This window comes from Zingiber officinale, chromosome 5A (assembly GCF_018446385.1).
Source record: "Zingiber officinale cultivar Zhangliang chromosome 5A, Zo_v1.1, whole genome shotgun sequence".
Taxonomy (NCBI): Eukaryota; Viridiplantae; Streptophyta; class Magnoliopsida; order Zingiberales; family Zingiberaceae; genus Zingiber; species Zingiber officinale.
Window position 1 is genome coordinate 151,568,588 of NC_055994.1, and position 22,904 is coordinate 151,591,491.

The following is a 22,904-nucleotide window of genomic DNA, read 5'->3' on the forward strand; positions in this document are numbered from 1 at the left end:
GAGTAGACGAGCCGGGCATACTAGTCTCTATTCTAACTCTCTCCTTCGCTACTCTACTCCACGCAGGTTCTTTAGACGATTCAGTTCTCCCTGCGTCACCTGGTGACTCCCTTCTATAGCTCCACAGACATCTTTGATGCCCCACTTCCCTCCAGCTCACGGCGACTCTATCAACACAAAAGACTAGTACTCATCTTTTTTTTAGAGACTCCATGACCTGACCAATATTGAAGACAGCTCACCCTCTTTTTCTTCTGGTTATGATGATTTCGTTAACATCGTTAACATCAAGGACAGCTCACTAGTGACTCTTGCAAACGGAGGTCCTTTCTTCATCTTCCTCGATTATCTCCAAGGAGTAATGCACGTCAGCAAGTTTGTTGACCGGTGGCTTAACCACCCATAATATTTTGATCGGAACAATAAGTATACTACAAAACCTGACACTAGATGGTTTCATCACTTGTTGCCTTTTTTTTTAAGATCATAAGGTAGTAGTGTATTGCAAGTATTCATTCAAGTTTCTTGGTGATCCATGCCAAAATATTTTATTTAGAAACAAGTAACACAATACGATAAAAAAAGAGAGAGAGAGATATACATGTTTTTCCTTTATATGTGTGTTACATGGACTTTCATCATTCAGTTCCTATCGACCAGCAATTTCAGTGATCGATACTTGGTTCACGGACTCTAACTCTCGAATATTGACATCTGAGCTTACAGATGATGGTCTTGCAATAAAAAAGCCTGGTTGTTTAGGTTCTGGTAGGAGAGAAATATTATCGACACTTACCAACATTGCTAATACCGAAGACATTGTTGGTCTATCTTCTGGTTTCTTTTGGACACATAAAAGTCCAACTTTTATGCACCTTAGTATTTGATTTTCGGATAACAGGTGGCTGAAATTTTTGTCAACTAAATCTATGTATTTTCCTTCTTTCCACTTGATCCACAGCTGAAAAAAACAATTGCAAAATGAATTATGAAATCTAAGAGAATCATGTAGTATGTAAAATGATAGTGACCATAGAGAAATGTATGATTTGCAAAGAAATAATTGTGCTTACATTTCCTAGAAGATTCAATTGTTCCATTGATTGGTCAGCATCTCTGTTCCTTTTACCACTTATTATCTCAAGTACTATTACTCCAAAACTAAATACATCGGATTTTATTGAAAAAATACCATTAATGATATATTCGGGAGACATGTAGCCACTGTCATAATTATAGAAATATAAAATAAGTATATGTGATATAATATTAAAAATAAAAATAATGATGATTAAAATTGTTTATGCTCACTAGGTTCCGACGACTCTCTTGGTAATTGATTCAGATTCTTCTCCTCCAAATATCCTAGCCATACCAAAATCCGATATTTTGGGATTCATATCTTTGTCAAGTAGAATATTGCTAGCTTTAAGATCCCTATGAACGATCCTTAATCTTGAATCATGGTGAAGATAAAGTAGACCTCGAGCGACACCGAGAATGATGTTGTACCTCGCTCTCCAATCCAGTAATACAGTTTGAGCTTCACCTGAACACAACAAGCATTCATTTAAATCTAAGCTATCCTTTCAAACAGTTTCAGATTATGTAAATTGACAGAGAAGTTCAACTAACCAAATAGGAATGTGTCCAAGCTTCCATTGAACATGTATTCATAGATCAAGAGTCTTTCTCCTCCTTGGATGCAACAGCCAAGAAGCTTAACAAGATTTCGGTGCTGCAGTTTCGCGATCAATGTGATCTCATTTTTGAACTCATCGACTCCTTGCGACGATGTCTTAGATAATCTTTTCACTGCTATTTGTTGATCCTCCCCCAATTTACCCTGCACAAAATCAAATATCAAACTTGCTCAAACAAAATTATGTGCTAGTATTAAACCCCCAAATACAGTATTCTGTACCTTGTATACAGGGCCAAAGCCTCCTTGACCAAGTTTGTTGTATGTTGAGAAGCCATCGGTGGCATCTTTAATCGTATTCAAGTCAAACAATGGCAATTCCATGTCCTTTTCTTCTGCTTCATAGTCAATATGAGAACCTTCATGCGCAACAAATTAATAACTTTTAGAATATTATATACAAGCCAATTGTAAAAGCAGAAAGGATGAGAATGAATGATACTTCTCTTCTTCCACCTCCAGATGGAGTAAGCAACAGAAGCAAGGAACAGAATTGCCAGAGGAAGAAGCACGATCATTAAGATATTACGATTAGAATGACTGCGTAAAGCTTCAGATATTGCTGATGCTGAAAGATTACAACAGATTATAACTGAGTAAATATATAAAAAGGTTTCAACATGTATAAATTTTGATATATTTCAGTTCTGACTTAGCTCACCTAAATCTGCCGCTGCCAATCTGACATAAAGATCCTGTCCCAGACCACTCCGATACACTTTGATATCAGTGAGATCATCTGTCCAGATCAAGCAGCCACTTTCAATTCCACTTATGTTGGATGGAGCATATGCTCTGCACGAGCAGTTGCTGAAGCACAGAGCCCTGCACTCCACCAAACTCAAGTTCGCATTGACTGTCGATCTGGACGTGTCGGGCAGTTTGGTGCCACTCAGTGTGAAGAATCCATCGGTATTATTCTGACAGTCCAAGGGCGTCGTCCTCGTGCAGCCGTCTGACCAGTCCCACAAATCCCAATTACGTTGGTTCCTTGGATGAAAAGCCGGCAAGCATGCGCACTGCGGCGAGGTGTTGGAGCTGCAGTAAGTGTTGGGGCCGCACGAGGACATTAGATCGCACGGGTCCTTGGGTATGTCCCAACAGACACTCCAGCGCTGCTCAGCCTCGATCCACACGAGGATTTGGATATGGCCTGAGGAGTCCATGATCTCCCTCACTATAACTGAAGACTGGTTGATGGCCGAGTAGGAGATTTGATTAATATTTTGTTCCACGTTGACGTTTATGAGCCAGCTAGCGTTCTCCGCCACCTTATAACGAATCCAAGAGATCGAATAATTAATCTTGAAAGAATCGATAATCAATCTCGATCGAATGGAAATTAATGTTTTTGTTGGATCGCATGCATGCACACCTCTGGGATGCCACTGAACCAGCGGCCGTTCCATGGGCCTCCGCGCCAGAAGGGTTGGGTCCCTCTCCAGATGAATACTTGGGGGTCGCCTTGCACGTTTAATCCGAGGGTGTATTGGCCTGGAGCGGGGTCCGTGGAGCTCATCCAGGCCGTGAAATTGATGTTGAGGATGGCCCCTGTGCGGAGCTGCTTCTGCCTCAGCACCATGCCCGGCAAGAACGTGTCCGACGGGAAGTCGAAGCTCTGCCATGCGAAGCTGTTAGGGTCGTCGTCGTTGCTGCCGGCCTCTTCGACGACGACGAAGTTGCCATCGTCGAGGATCCGTGCGACTGGATTCCTGAGGCCTGAGGCTGGCGACCCGGAAGACCAGATGGCGGTGGAATTGTCTTCGCCGGTGATGATGAGTGTACCGTTGTTGGTCAAAGAGAGGTTGCCGGAGAGGGTGGCGATTGGCTGTCGACGGTTGGCGACCCACACGACTGTTTGGATGGAGATTTTGTTGTACCATATGCCGACGTAGCGGTTGGTGGAACCGTTGGGGCTGAAGAAGCCCAACCGGAATCTGCCGCCGGAGGAAACCAAAGCGGTTGCTCCGTCATCGAGGAGAGGCCGATCAGGGGATAAGGTGTCTTCCCCACTGGAGACGGAGCAGGCAGGCCAGCTGAGGAGGAAGAAGAAGGAGAATAGAGCGGAGGAGGAAGAGCAGCTGATTCTTCTCCTCATTGTTGATTGATTAATAACAACAAAAATATGCATCTCAAAGCAAATTAAATGAAGGCAACTTATAAACTTGGATCATGCATTTTAAACATGTTTTCTATAAAATAGGCGTCAATATAATTGTAGATCTAGTATTTTTTTTTCCATAACGATTAATTAATTAATTCTCTTTCTTTTGACTGTTTTTTAAGCTGCCATATTCCGTTTACACCTGCTAATCCTAGGCCTGGATCGGTACGGTATACCGTACTCAAAGTCGAATACCGTATACCGTACCGAAAAAATCGGTATTCTAAGAAATGATACCGATATCGTACCGATATTTCGGTATACCGAATTTCGGTATACCGAAATATCGGTACGGTATCGGTAAAATACCATCATGCCGAAGTTATATATATATTACATATAATATATAAAAAATAATTCTCTTGTAATAAAGGCAGTGATCATATAAGAACAAGAGTTGGGATTTCGGACCCAAATATGCAAGATTGAAGATTAAACCAGTAGCTAGTGGTCCCAGGGTGATGGCTCGCCGGAGATTTGTCGAAATCTTGCCAGAAATAACTAAATGCTAGCTGGAAAAATAGGTGAAGCATATAGGCTTCAATCCCTACTAAAAATACCATAAATCTACCAAAGAAACAAAAGCTAAAACTCATCGGAAAATCGGACAAGAATTTGCACAAGCATAACTCTCAAAACAGAGCTCGGTGATTAGATTTCTTCAGATTCAATGAAGGGAAAAAAATATTAGGGATGGAGAAGAAGTTTCTAAGATGTTGTGCATCTTCTCCGGCGACTACGTGCGGTGGTCGACTGTGGAAGAAAAGAATTGCGAGTCGCGACGTGTGCACCGACGGCGCAAGGAGAGAACATGGTTTGAGGCTGTTTAGGGTTTGGTTTAGGCTTTAGGGGAATCTAAATTAATCATTTAATCTATAGTTACTCGGTATTTCGGTATACCGAAATATTTTAAATCGTTACCGTTACCGTTACCGACAAATTCGGTACGGTATGATATCGTACCGAATTTTTCGGTATACCAAAAATTTCGGTATATACGGTATTTTTTCGGTATGATTTTTCGGTATTTCGGTATTTCGATATTTTTTTTCCAGCCCTAGCTAATCCTACATTGATAGGTTCGAATTCGATTTCATACAAAATTTTCAACTATCTAAATCGAAAAAAGTCAGGGGCCTATCAACTTAGCGCATTCTTGAGTTAACCATTTTTTAAGAAATAAAATTTCATATATATTTTTCTAAGCCTAGATCTACTTTAGATCTATAAGATTAAGAGGTTACCTTTGATGCGAAGCCCTTCGTGTAATCCCGCTTGTCCTAAGTTCGCCGGATCTCGAGAGTATCAAGGTAGATACTCTTCTATGCGTATCCACACGAACAAATCGATGGAGGAGAAACTTTAGAGTGTGCTAGCACTCTATGAAGTTTCGGCCAAAGGTGGAGGAGAGGGAGAAGTGGATGAGAGGAGGAAGAAGATGGAGTTACAAAACAAAAAATTGAAACTCCACAAGCACTAAAGTGGCCGGCCACTTTTCATGAGGGGTTATATACTCCATGGAATTTCAAGAGTCAAAAACTCTTGATCTCCCTCATGAGGTGGCACACACATATGCTAGCCTTGATGATGTGGCACATCACCATTAGCCACTTAATGTCAACTCACCAATGAGGTGGCAAATGGTCAAGTCAAATTTGACCCTTCATCTTCCTCTCAAGTCAAGTTAAACTTGACTACTTCTCTCCCTTGGTTGATCTAATTTAACCATTGGTTCAAGTCAATTTTAATTTAATGAATTTCTATTCATTGAATTAAATTAATTAAATGAGTCTAAGTCCAAATTAGACTCACTTAACACATGAACTAAATTGAGTCCAACTCAATTAGCTCAATTTGGATTACTCTTAATCCAATTTGGTTCATCATATGAACCTAATCCTTTAGGTTCATCAAATGAACCTAATCTCCATCTAATTATCCTTTGTGTGTGACCCTATAGGTTCTTGTAACGTTGGCAATGCTCCTAAATCCATTTAGAAACATAAGTAATGAGCGGTATCTAGCAACACATCATTACTACCTAAATTACAAGAATATTGAGACCCAACATCACCTTGTGACTACTAATTATAACTCTTCATAATATATGACAAGTGTCCTTCTATCCTTGACATCTAGATTGATCAATATGAGACATAGATCGTGTCATTCTCTAATCAATCTAAATCTTGAACTCCAAGTAGACTCACTCAATCAAATGAGCTCAATATCTTATATTGACTCACTTGGGCATGACCATGCACTTAGTGGTCTCACTCTATCAAGAATATCGATGTCACTCCCGTCATATAGGAGGGATAGATCCCATCTACATCACTCACATCCCTCCGCATAATTTGTTACATACCCAGTAATCGCCTTTATAGTCCACCCAGTTACGGGTGACGTTTGACGAAGCCAAAGTACGTAACTCCTTATGTAGGGAACCATGGTGACTTCAGGTCCAAGGACTAGTAGTCATACTAATAGCCACATGAGAAAGTATATGACACTCATATAACGATCCATGATAATTTCTCATAGCGGGTCATTCAGTATACATTCTCCAATGCATACTCATGTGTCAACTTGATATCTCCATATCCATGACTTGTGAGATCAAGTCATCGAGTTGACCTACATGCTAGTCTCGTCACATTAACATTGTCCCTGAATGTTAATACTCAACTAGGAATGATTAAGAGTAGTGTTCCCTATATCATCTCACTATCGGTTCAACTAACCGATTGATATAGGTAAGAACCCTCTACTCAAGGACGCTATTATACTTAGTTATTTGGCACCAATACAAGTAAGTATAATAACCAAAACAAATGTCTTTATTTATATACAAGAATATGAGAAACTTATTTTGACAGTGTCCAGATTGTCCGGTTCTGACTTCGGATTTCACCTTCGGAAATCCTAGGTCGAACCAACGTCTATTGTTCCCTCACTGGTGAACGCGTCCTCACTTACTCTACTCAGGAGAGTTTACCTATTTGTCAGATTGATCCTCTAGATCAACTGGACTTTTACTCAGTGTCCGAATCTCCAGGACTTTCTGTTGGATCGAAAGCGCTAGAGGGGGGGGGGGGAGGGTGAATAGCGCTCGTGGCTATTTCACGTTTCGGAATCGTAAATCGTTCGAGTAATAAAATACACAGCGGAAAAATGAAAAGAAAATAAAGCAACACAGAAAGACACGAGGAGTTACTTGGTTCGGAGCTTGTAGCGACTCCTACTCCAAGGCCCGCGATCGTTGATCGCTTCCGATGGGCAACAACTATAAGTTCGAATAATAGTTACAGAGTTATTACAATCTACTTGAAATGAAAAAGTATACTGACAACAAGATTGTGTAATTTTGAAGCTTCGGGTCGTCGGAATCTCGTTGCAGCACTTCGAGATTGTCTCGGTAGCAGTTTGTAGCAGAAAGATCGCTTGGAAGTCGTTGTCTCAAGCTGCTGGTCGAAGTCCCCTTTTAAATAGTGCTGGAGGTGCCTCCAAGGCTGTCCGAGGCGCCTCCAATGAGCCGATTCAGCCGCGTAGATCAGCGCAGACTCCTTCTGCGCTTATCTTCCTCAAGGCGCCTTAAAGGCCAGTCCAAGGCGCCTTGAACCCCAGCTCTAAGGCGCCTTCAAGTCCATATAGGGTGCGCCTCCAGCGTTTCTGGACAACTGGCTTCGGCTAGCACCTGAGGTGCCTCCAAGCCCCATGGAGGCGCCTCCAAGGCCCATGGAGGCGCCTCGGACACTGTTCATCCAAGGTCTAAGTTGCTCCTTTATTCCTGCACATTGTGTTAGTCTCAAACACAAACCCTGCAAAACAAAGTTAGCACAGAAATAATATGATAGATAAACTTGATAGTCGTCGGACTATCCGGGTCTGACTTCGGATTTCCAACCGGAAACCCTAGGTCAACCCGACGCCTACTGCTCCCTCTACGGGGAACACGTCCTCACCTACTCCACTCAGGAGATTTACCTGTTGCCAGTGCGATCCTCCAGATCGACTGGACTTTTGCTCAACGTTCGAAGCTTCCGGACTTTTTGCTGGACTTCCTCTTCCCGGCTGGTCTAGTCTTTCACCTGGTTCGCGACACCAGGACTTTTCACCTAGGGTTACCCCCCTAGGACTTTTGTTTGAAGCTCTCGACCCTCCAAGACTTTCTGCATAGGGTTATCACCCCCTATGACCTAGGGTTACCACCCCCTAGGGTTTTCCACCTGCCTAACCGCAACTAGGACTTTCCTGAAACACTCAATCAAGTGCATTAGATCACAAAACAACTTAACTTTGAATTCCTTTTCCATTATCAAAACAACGGTCGATCGTCGAATACTTCCCACACCAACAATCTCCCCCTTTTTGATTATGACAACTGAAATTCAAAGCTAAGTAAAATAGATACATAAAGTTTAAGTAAGCAAGTTTAATAGATTTTAAATGCACGCATGGTTAAGCTAAACACTTAAACTTTGTCAAGCTCTCCCTTAATAAAGGCATTCTTAAAAATTTTATTAACCTTTCTTTTGAATTTCCCTACTCTCCCCCTTTGTCATTCATCAAAAAAATAAGCACGTTTGAAAAAAGTCTTAAGTCTTTGTGAAGATTTTTAGGAAAGAGAAAATAAATCTGAACTTTTTAAAAGGAACATCAAATTCACTAAGTTAAAACAATTTGAGCTCGAAGTTTGGTTTTTTTTTAAAAAATAAATTTTGCTGGAGAAAGAGTTTTTTAAAAGCAACATTTCTTGTAAGTCAAATTCACTAAGTTAAAACAGTTTGAGCTCGAAATTTGGTTTTCAGTGTTCGTTTCACGCCGGGTTCACCAGTAGTTTTGAAATATTAGGCTTTTAATAAGGGACAAGGTATTTTGGTAATACTTGGTTTTGTATAATATTCTTTAGCTAAGTGAAACCAAGGTCTAAGGAGTAATTTTTCTTTCAAAAAGCTAAAAAGTTAACTTTGAAAAGTACTTAGTTAAATTTTCAAAAGACTTTAGCTTTTTAAAATGGCCAGAATTGTGAAAGCTTAGTCTAAAAATACTTAGCCAGAATTTTCAAAAAGGTACAAAAAAATGATTCGAAAGTTTAAGGTTTTGAAAACTTAGCTTAAAGTTTAAATTTGAAAGAATTTTTATTTTAGTCAAATAATTAATTTAAAGCTTTTGAGGGCAAGGGAGGAGCTTTAATCCTTAATGTCCAAGCATGAGTTGAGTTAGATTGATTGTTAATTAGTTAATTTCGCTTTAAGTAAGGTATCAGAGCCCTAATGTTCATGCCTAAAAAAAAGTTTAAAAATCAAGTACTTATGTTCGCGGCCACATGTCTAACCAGTTAGCTACTAGCTGATTACCTAGAGGGCAATAGCTTTCACTTGGTTAGCCAAGTTAAGTCACTAGATCCAGTTAGATTTGACTAGTGCTGGAAGACTTGACTTGATTACTGTTGACTAGGTGTTTAACACCCAGACTCATATTGATGCACAGATATAAGCATTCTTGAGTCCAGGCTGTACCCTATGCATCTCACGTCATTCTATGTTTTTCAAACACAAGCAAGGTAAGCCTAGGTGTTTGTGAGATGCTCTGGCTGAATTCTAGGGGAGCAAGATTTCTAGGGTAGAGCCTAAGCTAATTTCATATTTTTGAAAGTCTAGTAAAATTGGAATTTTAAAAACAATATTTTCCTAGAATTTTTAAAACATACGATGATTTTGAAAACTGTACGAAGCTGATTTGAAAATCCTATTCTACCGAGCACATACCTATTTGCCTTCTAAGTATACTGAACTCAAGTTCAGGTAAGGGTTTAGTGAAAATGTCAGCTAGGTTTCACTTGGACTCAACATAGCTGAGTACAATTTCACCCTTAACCACATGATCTCTTACAAAATGGTGTTTTACCTCTATATGTTTGGTCCTGGAGTGGTGAATTGGATTTTTGGTTAAGTTAATTGAACTTATATTATCAATTAAATTTTTTGTATTTTTGTATTCTAGCTGATAATCTTTTAGTGTATGCATCATCCACAAAAGTTGGGAAGCACATTCTCCTAGTGCTATGTATTCAGCCTCAGTAATGGATAGAGCAACACAGTGTTGCTTTCTGTTTAACCAACTTACTAGGCACTGACCTAGAATTTGACATCTCCCACTTGTGTTTTTTCTATCTAACTTGCACCCGGCATAGTCTGAATCAGAGTAGCCAACAAGGTCATGGGTGCAAGTTCTAGAGCACCAAAGTCCTTCATTTAGGGTGCCCTTAATGTACCTAACTATCCTTTTAACATATGTTAGGTATGACTCTTTTGCACAGGATTGGTATCTTGTGCATATACCTACTGTAAATAAAATATCGGGACGACTTACAGTTAGGTAGAGTAGGCTACCTATTATACTTCTATAGTACTTTGGGTCTACTGATTTTCCGTCTAGATCAGAATCAATGTTGCTATTTGTTGCCATTGGAGTATTTATAATTTTTGAATTTTCCATGCCAAATTTTTTAATTAGTTCTTTAGCATATTTGGTTTGGTAAATGTAGATTCCATCTTTGGTTTATTTAATTTGTAAACCTAAGAAAAAATTGAGTTCCCCACCAAACTCATCTCAAATTCGTTTTCCATCAAACTAACAAATTCTTTTAAAAGTTTAGTGTTGGTTGAGCCAAAAATTATGTCGTCAACATAGATTTGGACAACAAAAATGTCTTTTTCTATGGTTTTGACAAATAGAGTCTGGTCTATTTGACCTTGGTTAAAGCTCTTAGATATTAGGTAATTAGATAACCGTTCATACCATGCCCTAGGTACTTGTTTTAGTCCATATAAGGCCTTTTTTAGTCTAAATACATGGTTTGGATGATCTAAATCCTCAAAACCTAGGGGTTGACCTACATATACCTATTTTTTAATAAATCCATTCAAAAAGGCTGACTTGACATCCATTTGGTATAATCTAAATCCTTTATGTGCTGCATAAGCCAACAACATTCTAATGGATTCGAGTCTAGCTACTGGTGCATAGGTTTCATCATAATCTAAACCTTCAACCTGACTGAAACCTTTGGCTACTAGTCTGGCATTGTTTCTAACTATTTCACCTTGATCATTTAATTTGTTCCTAAATACCCATTTCGTGTCAATTATGGACTTATCTATGGGTTTAGGTACAAGTTCCCAGACTTGGTTTCTTTCGAATTGTGCTAGCTCTTCCTGCATAGCAATGATTCAGTCTGGGTCTGGTAGGGCTTCTTCTATAGTCTTAGGCTCAATCTTTGAAATAAGGGCAATCTAACTCATATACGAGGATCTAGTTCTAACTCCTAAGTTTGGATCACCCAAAATTTGGTCAGGTGGGTGAGAAGTACCTATTCTTGTTGGTCTTACATTTATGTTAGGAGTTAGTTCCTCTGGTTTACTAGTTTTAAGTTGAATTTCATCGTCTTCTATAATTCTTGGGTTAATGTCAATATTTTGATCTATATTTGGTAGATTATTTTCTTCATCAAATATTACATTAGTTGTTTCTTCAACTTTTAGGGTATTTTGATTATAGACTCTATATGCCCTACTGGTTGTAGAGTACCCTAAAAAGATTCCTTGGTTTGATTTGAGTGTAAATTTTCCTAAGTAGTTTTTAGTGTTTAAAATATGAACTTTACATCCAAATACTTTTAAGTAGTTTAAGTTGGGAATTTTATTATAATAAATTTCATAGGGGGTTTTATTATAAAGTTTGTTAATTAGAATTCGATTTTGAATATGGTTTGCCGTATTTATTGCTTCAGCCCAAAATTGATGATTTAGATTATATTCGTTTAGCATGGTTCTAGCGGCTTCTTGTAAGGTTCTATTTTTTCGTTCTACTAGCCCGTTCTGTTGGGGGGTTCTAGGGCATGAAAATTCGTGTTTGTATCCGTTGGTTTTACAAAATTGGATAAATCTATGATTTTCAAATCCCCCCCATGATCACTTCTAATCCTTTTAATTTTAGTATTTTTTCCTTTTTCTGTTAATTTACAAAAATTACTAAAGACTTCAAAAGTTTCATCTTTTATTTTTAGAAATTTTACCCAGGTGAATCTGGAGTAGTCATCAATTATAACTAAGCAATATTGGTTCTTGCTTAGTGACTTGGCTCCATGAGAATCAAATAGATCTAGGTGAAGGAGCTCAAGTAAAGAGTTAGTTCTTTCTAGATTGGTTGAGTTGTGGGTTGACTTGGTTTGTTTTCCTTATTGACAGGGATGACAAATTGTATTTTCTAGATTTCTTAATTTGGGCAATCCTCTGACTAAGCCGTTTTGACTCATTTTTGAAATGAGTCTAATATGAGTGTGACCCAGTCTTCTGTGTTGGGACCAAAATGTAGCTAGAAGGGGGGGGGGGTGAATAGCTCGTCGCGTGCTTCGTTGCTTGTTCCTTCAAGGATGTGCAGCGGAAATACAAAGAAACAAAAACATACAACGCTAACAAATGGATTTTACTTGGTATCCACCTCACAACAGGTGACTAGTCCAAGGATTCACGCACACACACACCCTCCACTATGAATAACACTCCTTTATGGTAACTACCAAAGGCGGAGAAGCCCTTCAACACTCTCAATACAAGAAGAAGGAAAGGGAAACAAAACACAAGCAAAAGCTTACAAGTTATGCAGCAAAAACCCTAACCCTAACTTCTTGTTGTTGCCCGCCTCTTGAGCTTGGATCACTAGCAAACCTTGCTCCAAGAACTCTTCAAGAACTGGCGGTAGAGTGGAGAAGAAGTGTGGAGAGCTGCTGGAGAGGATCGGAGATGAATCGTAAAGTCTCTACCGAAGGAAACGCTCGCCTGCAGCTAAATATGACGCCAACGGTCGGATCCCGATCGATTGGATTGCTCCCAATCGATCAGGGAGGCTTTGGATCGATCAACCGATTGATCCAGAGCGCCTCTGTGCTCTCTAGAATAGCCTGGATCGATCGGTGGATCGATCCAGGGCTTATCGCGCATAAACAGCAGCTCCCAATCGATCAGATCGATTGGGACCTCTGGATCGATCCACCGATCGATCCAGAGGGGTTCTGTTCGCGGGGACTCACCGGATCGATCGACCGATCGATTGGGCATGATCCAATCGATCGGCTGATCGATCCAAATCTACTGGATCGATCCACTGATCGATCCAGATCTGTTGGATCAATCGGCTGATCAATCCAAATCTGTTGGATCAATTCAATCAGCTGATCAATTCAGATCTGCTGGATCAATCGGCTGATCAATCCAGATCTTGGTTTTTGCCCAAAACCAAATCCAAAGCTCCCTAAACCAACATCTAGTCAACCATGACTTGTTGGTACATAAGATCTAGCATCCGGTCACCCTTGACCAGCTAGGACTCTCTCACCAAGTGTCTGGTCAATCCCTTTGACCCACTTGGACTTTTCTCTTCTTGCCAAGTATCCGGTCAATCTCTCTGACCTACTTGGACTTTTCTTCCTCGTGCCAAGTATCCGGTCAATCCCTCTGACCTACTTGGACTTTTCTTCCTCGTGCCAAGTATCCGGTCAATCCCTTTGACCTACTTGGACTCTCACCAGATGTCTGGTCAACCTTGACCCATCTGGATTTCTCCTGCCTGGCTTCACTCACCAGGACTTTCCCAATTGCCTAGCTTCACTCACTAGGACTTCCTTCTGCCTGGCTTCACTCACCAGGACTTCCTTCTGCCTGGCTTCACTCACCAGGACTTTCAGTCAAGTATCCAGTCAACCTTGACCTACTTGACTTTCCTTCACAATCTTAACTGGTCATCTTTGACCAAACGAGAATTGTATCAACAATCTCTCCAAATGAACAACTGCACCTGCATTGTCCATATCATCTAAACCCAATATATTGTCAAACATCGAAACTCAAACCAAGACTCAGGCTTGGTTAACCAGGTCAACCTTGACCTAGGGAATATTGCACCAACAATCTCCCCCTTTTTGATGTTTGACAATACCTCTTGTTAAGTTAGGAAATTAGGCTACTCCCATAGCCTCAACTCCCTTCATGCCAATATATGAATGATGGTTCCCTTCATTATCCTCCTTTCCTAGAGGGCAAACTCCCCCTTTAGGTACTGAAGGCCTAACTTAACCATGCATTCTCCCCCTATTGACACACATCAACAACATGCCCTTATCTTTGGGCACACATCAAGAACAAACTCTCCCCCTGAAGAGTTACCCAACGTTGTTTACAACTTCACTCGTTGCTCATAACACAATAAGAAGGTCTCATACCCTTCATTATCATCAATTTGCTCATCCATGAGCAATAACCACTTAAACAATGAGGATATCCACTCCCCATTAAATCCCAACGCCCAACCTTGAGCATTTCCTCTAAAAGAAGGTTAACCATCTTCCAAGGTGTATGAAAAGTAATTTTCATTTCCTTAAAGAGTACCTCCCCCTAAAGACATGGTCGTACCTTCTGTCATTGCACAATCCCTAAACCTTTAGGAAACCCAAATTTAGAAGTTTTGAGGTTCATAAATTCAATAATGAAACCAAACCTCAACCTAAACTTCAATTTAGTCTTCCTCAACCAATCCATCCTTGTCTTCAACATGAAAACACTCTTTTTATGTATACAAATGTATTTTGAGGGGTTAGGAATGGTTTTCTAGACTAAACTTGGTTTGGAATACTGAATTCAGGCTTTCCCAGCCAAAATCAGCATCTTCAATCGATTGGAGTTGGGTCCCAATCGATTGAACTGTCTTGAATCGATCCACTGATCGATTCAGCCAGTCTGGATCGATCCACGGATCGATCCAGCGAGCTTCTGCTCGCGAGATTTGCCTTCTCAATCGATCGCCCGATCGATTGAGGCACTCCAATCGATCAGGTGATCGATTGGAGTTCTGATAGTTGCTGAAATTTCATTTCAGTCAATTTCAGAAACCCCTAGAAAATTCTACAAAAATCCAAAAATTGTGAAAATTTGTGTAGACACTATTTAGGACATGTATTATCATGGAAAAATAGTTTTCTAAGAAAATACTTTATATTTTCAAAGATTGACACAAATTAGAGAACTTGTAAAAACTTTAGTGTTTTCCTCTAGTTTGTGCCCAAATATTCAATGATGATTACTATCAAAAGATAACGTTCACCAAGGTTTTCCAAAATCATTTTTAAAAATATTTTCAAAACTAATATCCCATCATGTTCATTGGGCTTAATGTACATGACTTGTACATTAGCTTTCCCAATGATGGGAAAACACATAACTATGTGTTTTGATGAACTTAAAACTCAAAAGAATGCACTAAATCAACATCTTGAGTTTTGTTCATCATCCTAACATCTCACTTGTATCTAATGTGTACTAAAACACATACAAGTCACCTTATAGGTCTTTGTGAGATGTAAACTTTGGTTTTGCCCTAATCTAGGGATCATGCATATCTATCTAGGCATTTTGAGTGATGAATATCCACCAAGGATAAGGATGTTACTTGTTGATGATCAATTGTTGGTACCACTTGTTGGTAACCAATATGTTGATAAATGCCTTTTATCCTTAATTTTAGGGAAATAAAGCGATGCATGATGATGTTATGGCATACATAAAAAAGAAATAGCTTTCAAAAGAAAGATTCCTGTAGCTACATGATGTATGTATGACATGACATAGTATTTTTGTATTTTTCATAATAAATCATGAATGCAAAATACAAAACTAAATATGATGTCATGGCATATAATGAGCAAACAATCATGGCAAGGTTTAGCATTAATAAGATACCTAGATTACCTATCTAAGTATCCTAAAACCTATCTATGTGCCAAAACCTAACTTGGCATTTCTAATTCTCTTGATTAATTTATGCCAATTGAAATTAAGCATATTCCTTAAATGTTGGCATATTTCATATTTCCACAAGAGTAACACTTTAAATTAAGGCTCAAATTGCCTTTAATTTCCTAAGAACATACCAAAATCCCAACTTGGTAGTTCTTATGATTTCCCCAATATGTGCCATTTTAAAATAAAATCAATACTTCTCAAATTTTGGCACATTATATTCTTTCAACGAGTAAATGATAAATTTTTTTCATTTTCAAAGGTTAATAATAACCTTGAAAATGCTCCTTGAGTGTCAATTTCTTCAAAGTTGGGTTAACTACCCTTTTTCTTTAGAGTTGACACTCTCTAACCCATCTATGGGGTAGAGAAAATGCTCCTAGGAACCCAAAACCTATTGGTGCTCCTTGGATGCTCTAGGTATTCACTAGGGATAACTTCCCTAGATACCTTCCTAGTGACCTTGTTTGGCTTCTTAGAAGCCTTGGTCACTTTTTCTAAGTCAACCCTAGGGATTGCTTTCCTTGTGACCTTGTTAGTGACTTTTTTAGACTTCTTAGAAGTCTTAGTCACATTTATTGCAAAAATACTCTTAGGAATAACCTTCCTAGTATTTTTGACTTGACCACTAGACCTAGGGTTGGTTCCATAACTATATGGAACCCTATGGCAAGAGGGCATATCCTTCTTAGCCTTGGGTTTGTATCCCAAACCTCTATGGCCATTAGATGACCTTTGTGCTCCTAGACCTAGGCTATGCTCATTTTGCCCTTTTAGGATATTTTCCATCTTTTTTAGGGCCTTTTCCATTTTATCAAGCCTTGACCTCAAGACTTGATTTTCTATCATTAAATCCTTAGATTTTGATTTTTCATTACACCCATGAGCATTTTTGTTTCTAGGCTTATAACTATGGTCCTTAGTGTGATTGTCTAGATTTTTATCTATCTTCCTAATCCTAGGTGTGGTAGTCTTAGCATGATAAGCTACATGATTTTCTTTAATTTTATCATGCCTCCTATTTTCATGGTAAATAGCATTAAAATGATATAAACTTGAATTAGTATGCTTTTTACCATTATGCAAGGGAATAGGCTCAATGAAAGTTACCTTTCTTTTTACCTTAGAGGCTCCCCCTTGACTTGAGCTTCCTCTTTAAGCCTTGACCATCTTCTTCCCCTTGGGGCATTGACTTCGGTAATGCCCCTTTTGATTGCAAGAGAAACATATAATATGCTCCTTGCTCTTCTTTGTATTGGGGATGGTCTCCTTGGGCTTCACCTTGCCCTTTTGTGCCACTTGGCCCTTCTTCTTGGCCAATTTAGGGCATTTACTTTTGTAATGCCCATGTTCCCTACATTCAAAGCATATGATATGATTTTTATCGTTAATTGAAATGTTTATACCTTTGCTTGTAGGGGTGACATCTTCTCCTTTTGATCCGGAGGTAGAAGCTTCCTCTTGATCCGAAGATATTCCTCCATTCGATTTTGCTTGACTTGCGGAGGTGGAAGCTTCTTCATCCTCATCTTCTCTTGACCCGGATGTGGAGGATTCTTCTTGCTCTTGATCCGGTGTCAATGAAGATTGCTCCCCCTCAATCCTAGAGGTGGAGGCTTCACCTTCTTCTTCATCCTCTTGTACATGAAACAAGGAATATGCTCCTTCCTTGCTCTTTTGATTGCACTCCTTTGAGGATGAAGCTTCTTGGACTTCCTCTTCTTCGGAAGTTGAGCATCTCTCAACTTCGGAGTCCTCCTCTTGATCTTGCTCCAATGAGTCGCCCTCTTTGGATTCCTCTTGATTCGGTACAGTGGAGGGTTCTTCATGGGTTGTTGCCAATTTTCTCCAAAGCTCCTTGGCATCGTTGAATTCTCCGATTTGAGCCAAAATGTGGCTAGGCAACAAGGTGACCAAAATCTTGGTCACTTTATCATTTGCCTCGCTCCTTTGAATTTGCTCCAAGCTCCATTTGCTTTTCTTGAGAAGCTTGCCCTTGGAGTTTGTTGGAGCTTTGAAGCCTTCTATTAGAGCAAACCATTGCTCTATCTCCATCATAAGAAAATTTTCGATTCTTGATTTCCAAGAATCGAAGCTTGTGGATGTGTACGGTGGAGCCACCCTTGTGTCAAATCCAAGTCCATCTTGGAATTGCATCTTGAAGTTGAGCTTCTTGAAATCTTTGACTTTTGATGAATTTGCTTCAACTTCTTCACCCTCTAGCTTTGCTTGTTTTGTTTGCCCCTTCCGGCGATGATTCCGGTGAAGAGCGACCTTGCTCTGATACCGCTTGTTGGGATCAAAATGTAGCTAGAGGGGGGGGGGGGTGAATAGCTCGTCGCGTGCTCGTGTGCTTCGTTGCTTGTTTCTTCAAGGATGTGCAGCGGAAATACAAAGAAACAAAAGCATACAACGCTAACAAATGGATTTTACTTGGTATCCACCTCACAACAGGTGACTAGTCCAAGGATCCACGCACACACACACCCTCCACTATGAATAACACTCCTTTATGGTAACTACCAAAGGCGGAGAAGCCCTTCAACACTCTCAATACAAGAAGAAGGAAAGGGAAACAAAACACAAGCAAAAGCTTACAAGTTATGCAGCAAAAACCCTAACCCTAACTTCTTGTTGTTGCCCGCCTCTTGAGCTTGGATCACTAGCAAACCTTGCTCCAAGAACTCTTCAAGAACTGGTGGTAGAGTGGAGAAGAAGTGTGGAGAGCTGCTGGAGAGGATCGGAGATGAATCGTAAAGTCTCTACCGAAGGAAACGCTCGCCTGCAGCTAAATATGACGCCAACGGTCGGATCCCGATCGATTGGATTGCTCTCAATCGATCGGGGAGGCTTTGGATCGATCAACCGATCGATCCAGAGCGCCTCTGTGCTCTCTGGAATAGCCTGGATCGATCGGTGGATCGATCCAGGGCTTATCGCGCATAAACAGCAGCTCCCAATTGATCCACTGATCGATTGGGACCTCTGGATCGATCCACCGATCGATCCAGAGGGGTTTTGTTCGCGGGGACTCATCGGATCGATCGGCTGATCGATTGGGCATGATCTAATCGATCGGCTGATCGATCCAGATCTGCTGGATCGATCCACTGATCGATCCAGATCTGCTGGATCAATCGGATGATGAATCTAAATCTGTTGGATCAATCGGCTGATCAATTCAGATCTGCTGGATCAATCGGCTGATCAATCCAGATCCTGGTTTTTGCCCAAAACCAAATCCAAAGCCCCCTAAACCAACATCTAGTCAACCATGACTTGTTGGTACATAAGACCTAGCATCCGGTCACCCTTGACCAGCTAGGACTCTCTCACTAAGTGTCTGGTCAATCCCTTTGACCCACTTGGACTTTTCTCTTCTTGCCAAGTATCCGGTCAATTCCTCTGACCTACTTGGACTTTTCTTCCTCGTGCCAAGTATCCGGTCAATCCCTTTGACCTACTTGGACTCTCACCAGATGTCTGATCAACCTTGACCCATCTGGATTTCTCCTGCCTGGCTTCACTCACCAGGACTTTCCCAATTGCCTAGCTTCACTCACTAGGACTTCCTTTTGCCTGGCTTCACTCACCAGGACTTTCAGTCAAGTATCCAGTCAACCTTGACCTACTTGACTTTTCTTCACAATCTTAACTGGTCAACTTTGACCAAACGGGAATTGTATCAACAATCTCTCCAAATGAACAACTGCACCTGCATTGTCCATATCATCTAAACCCAATATATTGTCAAACATCGAAACCCAAACCAAGACTCAGGCTTGGTTAACCAGGTCAACCTTGACCTAGGGAATATTGCACCAACATTCTGTGCCACAAGTTGGTTTCCTCTTGTTGTGTCAAGAGACACTTAATTGAGGGTAGGTCAATTGTATAGATGTTATTTTTCCTATGTCCTTTAAGTCTGATTTTGGGGTTGTCAACGTTTTCAATTAAGCATCCAGAATTATCAAAGGTAACTAAGTGTCCACTATCACATAACTAGCTACTCAATAGATTGAAGTTAAAATTTTCAACTAATAGAACCTTTTGAATGACAAAATTGGAGTTAAGTTCGATATTATCTCTTCCGATTACCTTAAGTTTACCATCATTGTCGAACGCAACTGACCCTAGATTCTTCAGTTTGAGCTTAGTGAACTTCAACCTATCTCCAGTCATTTGTCTGGAGCATCCACTATCTATCATCCATTGATCCAATTCTACACATAAAGTAGTTGATTTGGATTTAATGGATAAAAAATAGTTTAATTGAAATAAGCTCTCTACTCGTACTAGGTTTTCAATAGTTAGTAGGTTAATTAGTTTGAAAAATATTTTAAGTTGATACAAATTTATTATTATTTAAGTTAATTAATTTTGACAAATAATTTAAGTTAATTAATTGAGAAATAATTTAAGTTAATTTTGACAAATAATTTAAGTTAATTTTGACAAATAATTTAAGTTAATTAATTGAGAAATAATTTAAGTTAATTAATTTTGAAAAAATAATTTAAGTTAATTAATTTTGAAAAATAATTTAAGTTAATTAATTAAAAAAAATAATTTAAGTTAATTGATTTTGAAAAAATAATTTAAGTTAATTGATTTTGAAAAAATAATTTAAGTTAATTAATTTTGAAAAAATAATTTAAATTTGAAAAGTAATTTAAGTTAATTAATTTGAAAAAATAATTTAAGTTAATTAATTTTGAAAAAATAATTTAAGTTAATTAATTTTTGAATTAATTTTAATTACGAATTTAATTATGAATTTAATTTTAAATTAATTTTAATTACAAATTTAATTTTGAATTAATTACGAATTTAATTTTCAATTAATTTTAATTGTGAATTTAATTTTGAATTAATTTTAATTACGAATTTAATTTTGATTTAATTACGAATTTAATTTTTTATTCCTTAGTCATCTCACCTAATCTAAATTTTCAATCAGGGAATCTTATAATTATTGTGAGATGAATTATGGTTCAATTTTAGGGTTTAGTTTAATTTTATGTTAGATTCTAGTTTAGCTTTGGGTTCAACAAGTAGACATTCTTTGGATAAACTTCTGGGCTATGGTGAGTCGCAAGGACATCATTAAAGTAATCATGTCTTCGAGGTTTTCCAAATAGTCCTACCCATTGAACTTAGTACAAAACCTTGGTCTAACTGGTTAGGATCCATAAAGGGTAGTTTTGGTCAGTTCCACTTAGCCAAATGCACTAGGTCGAAGCCATATCTTCCTAGACATGCAATGACTAAGTTTCCCCAACATACTATCATCCAATACTTCACCAGTACTGTGGGTCAAGTTAAACCTAGCCCATTTTAATCTAACCTTAATTACTCGGCCGGGTAGTCTACTCTTGTTTACCGTTATCGAGTGGATTAATTTCGGAGGTGCCAGCTATTCTGGAGCCTTCCTTTGGATTTTGATTTAGTTTGAATTTAGTTTGATTTTATTTGAATTTAATTTTAATTTAATTTAATTTGGACTTAAATTTAATTTAATTGAATTTTATTTTATTTTTAATTCAATTTGAATCTAGTTTTATTTTTATTATTTTTCTTCTAGCTCCCCCTGGATCATAGCCTCGATATGGTTTATCGAGGTAATGTATTTGATCCTTAGGGACCCAATATTGTCCAAGTCCAACTTGATTGATCAGGTTGGACTTGGGGACCCATGCTTGGACCATTTTTCTATTTGTTCTTTGTATAAGTGATAAATATGATTTATATTTCTTTTTCGATTTGAATCCTAGTCCAGTTCTATTGTAAATTGCCCTTTGTGTTCCAAGAAGTAGGTCAAGGTTCTTGGAACCCAAAGAGAATCATTCTAATGTTTTCTCCAGATCCTTAACCAGAGTTTTCAAGCTGGAATTCTCTTCCTCAAGTTTTTGGACTTGAGTCGAGTTTCTAGTATGAACTGGCTCAGTCAAAGATTCGGAGTTAGTCACTTCTTTAAGGACAGCTACTTCCTTTAGAAGTGACTTAATTCTAGGATTAGACTTAGCTAATTTTTGTAACAAATAATTAACTAGGTTGTTAAGTCAAGGGATACTTACAGAGGGATCGGGCCCTTCGGAAACGCATACGGATCCGTGGCTTCTTTTTGATTCTGCTTCCGACTTGCTCTCGCTCTCGGACACATCGATCTGGTCTCGGGCCATTAGGGCAAGAAGGCTTGTCTGTTCGAGCTCGTCGTCGGTATCCTCTTCTGAAGATTCTTCAAAGGTTGCTTTTAGTACCTTCTTCTTTCTTTGCTTCTTTGCATCCTTCTGATTGGGGCAGTTGGCCTTGATATGCCCCTTCTGGTTGCATCCGTAGCAGGTCACCTCAAACTTGACCTTTGAGCTCGGTTGACCCTCCTTGGATTGGACTGCCTTCTTTAGGTCTTTTTTGTTGAAGCCCTTATTTTTCTTGTAGAGCTTCTTTACCAAGTTCACGAGTTCGGTTGTTAGTTCGTCGTCTTCATCGTTTGAGTCTGGTTTTGGTTCCAACTCTGGCTCGGTTCTTTGTTTTTCTTGATACACACCTTTCTCGGGTGGTTGTGTATTAGTCTGCTCATAAAGTTCAAATTCAAAGAATAATTCGTCTAATCTAATGGAAGATAAATCCTTGGAGACTTTGTAGGCATCTACCATTGATACCCACAATGTGCTCATCGGAAAAGCATTAAGTGCGTACCTTATGATGTCCCTGTTCTCGACCTTTTGCCCGATCGCGTGGAGGGAATTTAGGATGTCTTGTATACGAGTGTGAAGTTGGCTGGCCGTCTCATCTTCCTGCATTTTCAAATTATATAATTTATTGAACAAGAGATCTCTCTTGCTTACCTTAGTGTCGGACGTGCCTTCGTGGAGTTCGATCAACTTCTCCCAAAGTTCTTTTGCGCTGGAGAATGGTCCAACTCTGTTGAGTTCCTCCTTGGTCAGTCCGCACTGGAGGGTGCAGGTTGCTCTAGCATCAACTTCCACCTTCTTGATTAGGGTCGGTTCCCATTTTTCACAGGGTGTTGGCTTGCCATCTTCATCGGATGACAGTTCTAGTCCAGTCTTGATAATCATCCACGTGTCGAACTGTGTCTTGAGAAAGGTTTCCATTCGCCCCTTCCAATATCCGAAGTCTTCTCCGGAGAAAAGTGGGGGGCGAACAGTGCTGAACCCTTCTT

General features: G+C 39.3%; 2 protein-coding genes across 2 annotated transcripts in view; both read right to left on the bottom strand.

Annotated features, from left to right (window-relative positions):
* Positions 1 to 606: 606 nt before the first annotated feature.
* On the bottom strand, positions 607 to 3,800 carry LOC121980204 (G-type lectin S-receptor-like serine/threonine-protein kinase At4g27290). The gene is made up of 8 exons (XM_042532160.1): positions 3,078 to 3,800; positions 2,364 to 2,973; positions 2,145 to 2,270; positions 1,925 to 2,061; positions 1,636 to 1,846; positions 1,312 to 1,549; positions 1,074 to 1,224; positions 607 to 961 (listed from the first exon to the last, which is right to left on the bottom strand). The coding sequence occupies exons 1-8, from the start codon at positions 3,798 to 3,800 to the stop codon at positions 650 to 652; spliced, it is 2,508 nt and encodes an 835-aa protein (XP_042388094.1). The 3' UTR covers positions 607 to 649.
* A 606-nt stretch (positions 3,801 to 4,406) lies between these two features.
* Positions 4,407 to 22,904, bottom strand: part of LOC121980205 (60S ribosomal subunit assembly/export protein loc1-like) — a 41,049-nt gene continuing 22,551 nt past the window's right edge. Inside the window, exon 3 of the mRNA XM_042532162.1 lies at positions 4,407 to 4,433. Coding sequence (XP_042388096.1) covers positions 4,407 to 4,433 — 27 coding nt within the window. The remainder of the gene's footprint in view (positions 4,434 to 22,904) is intronic.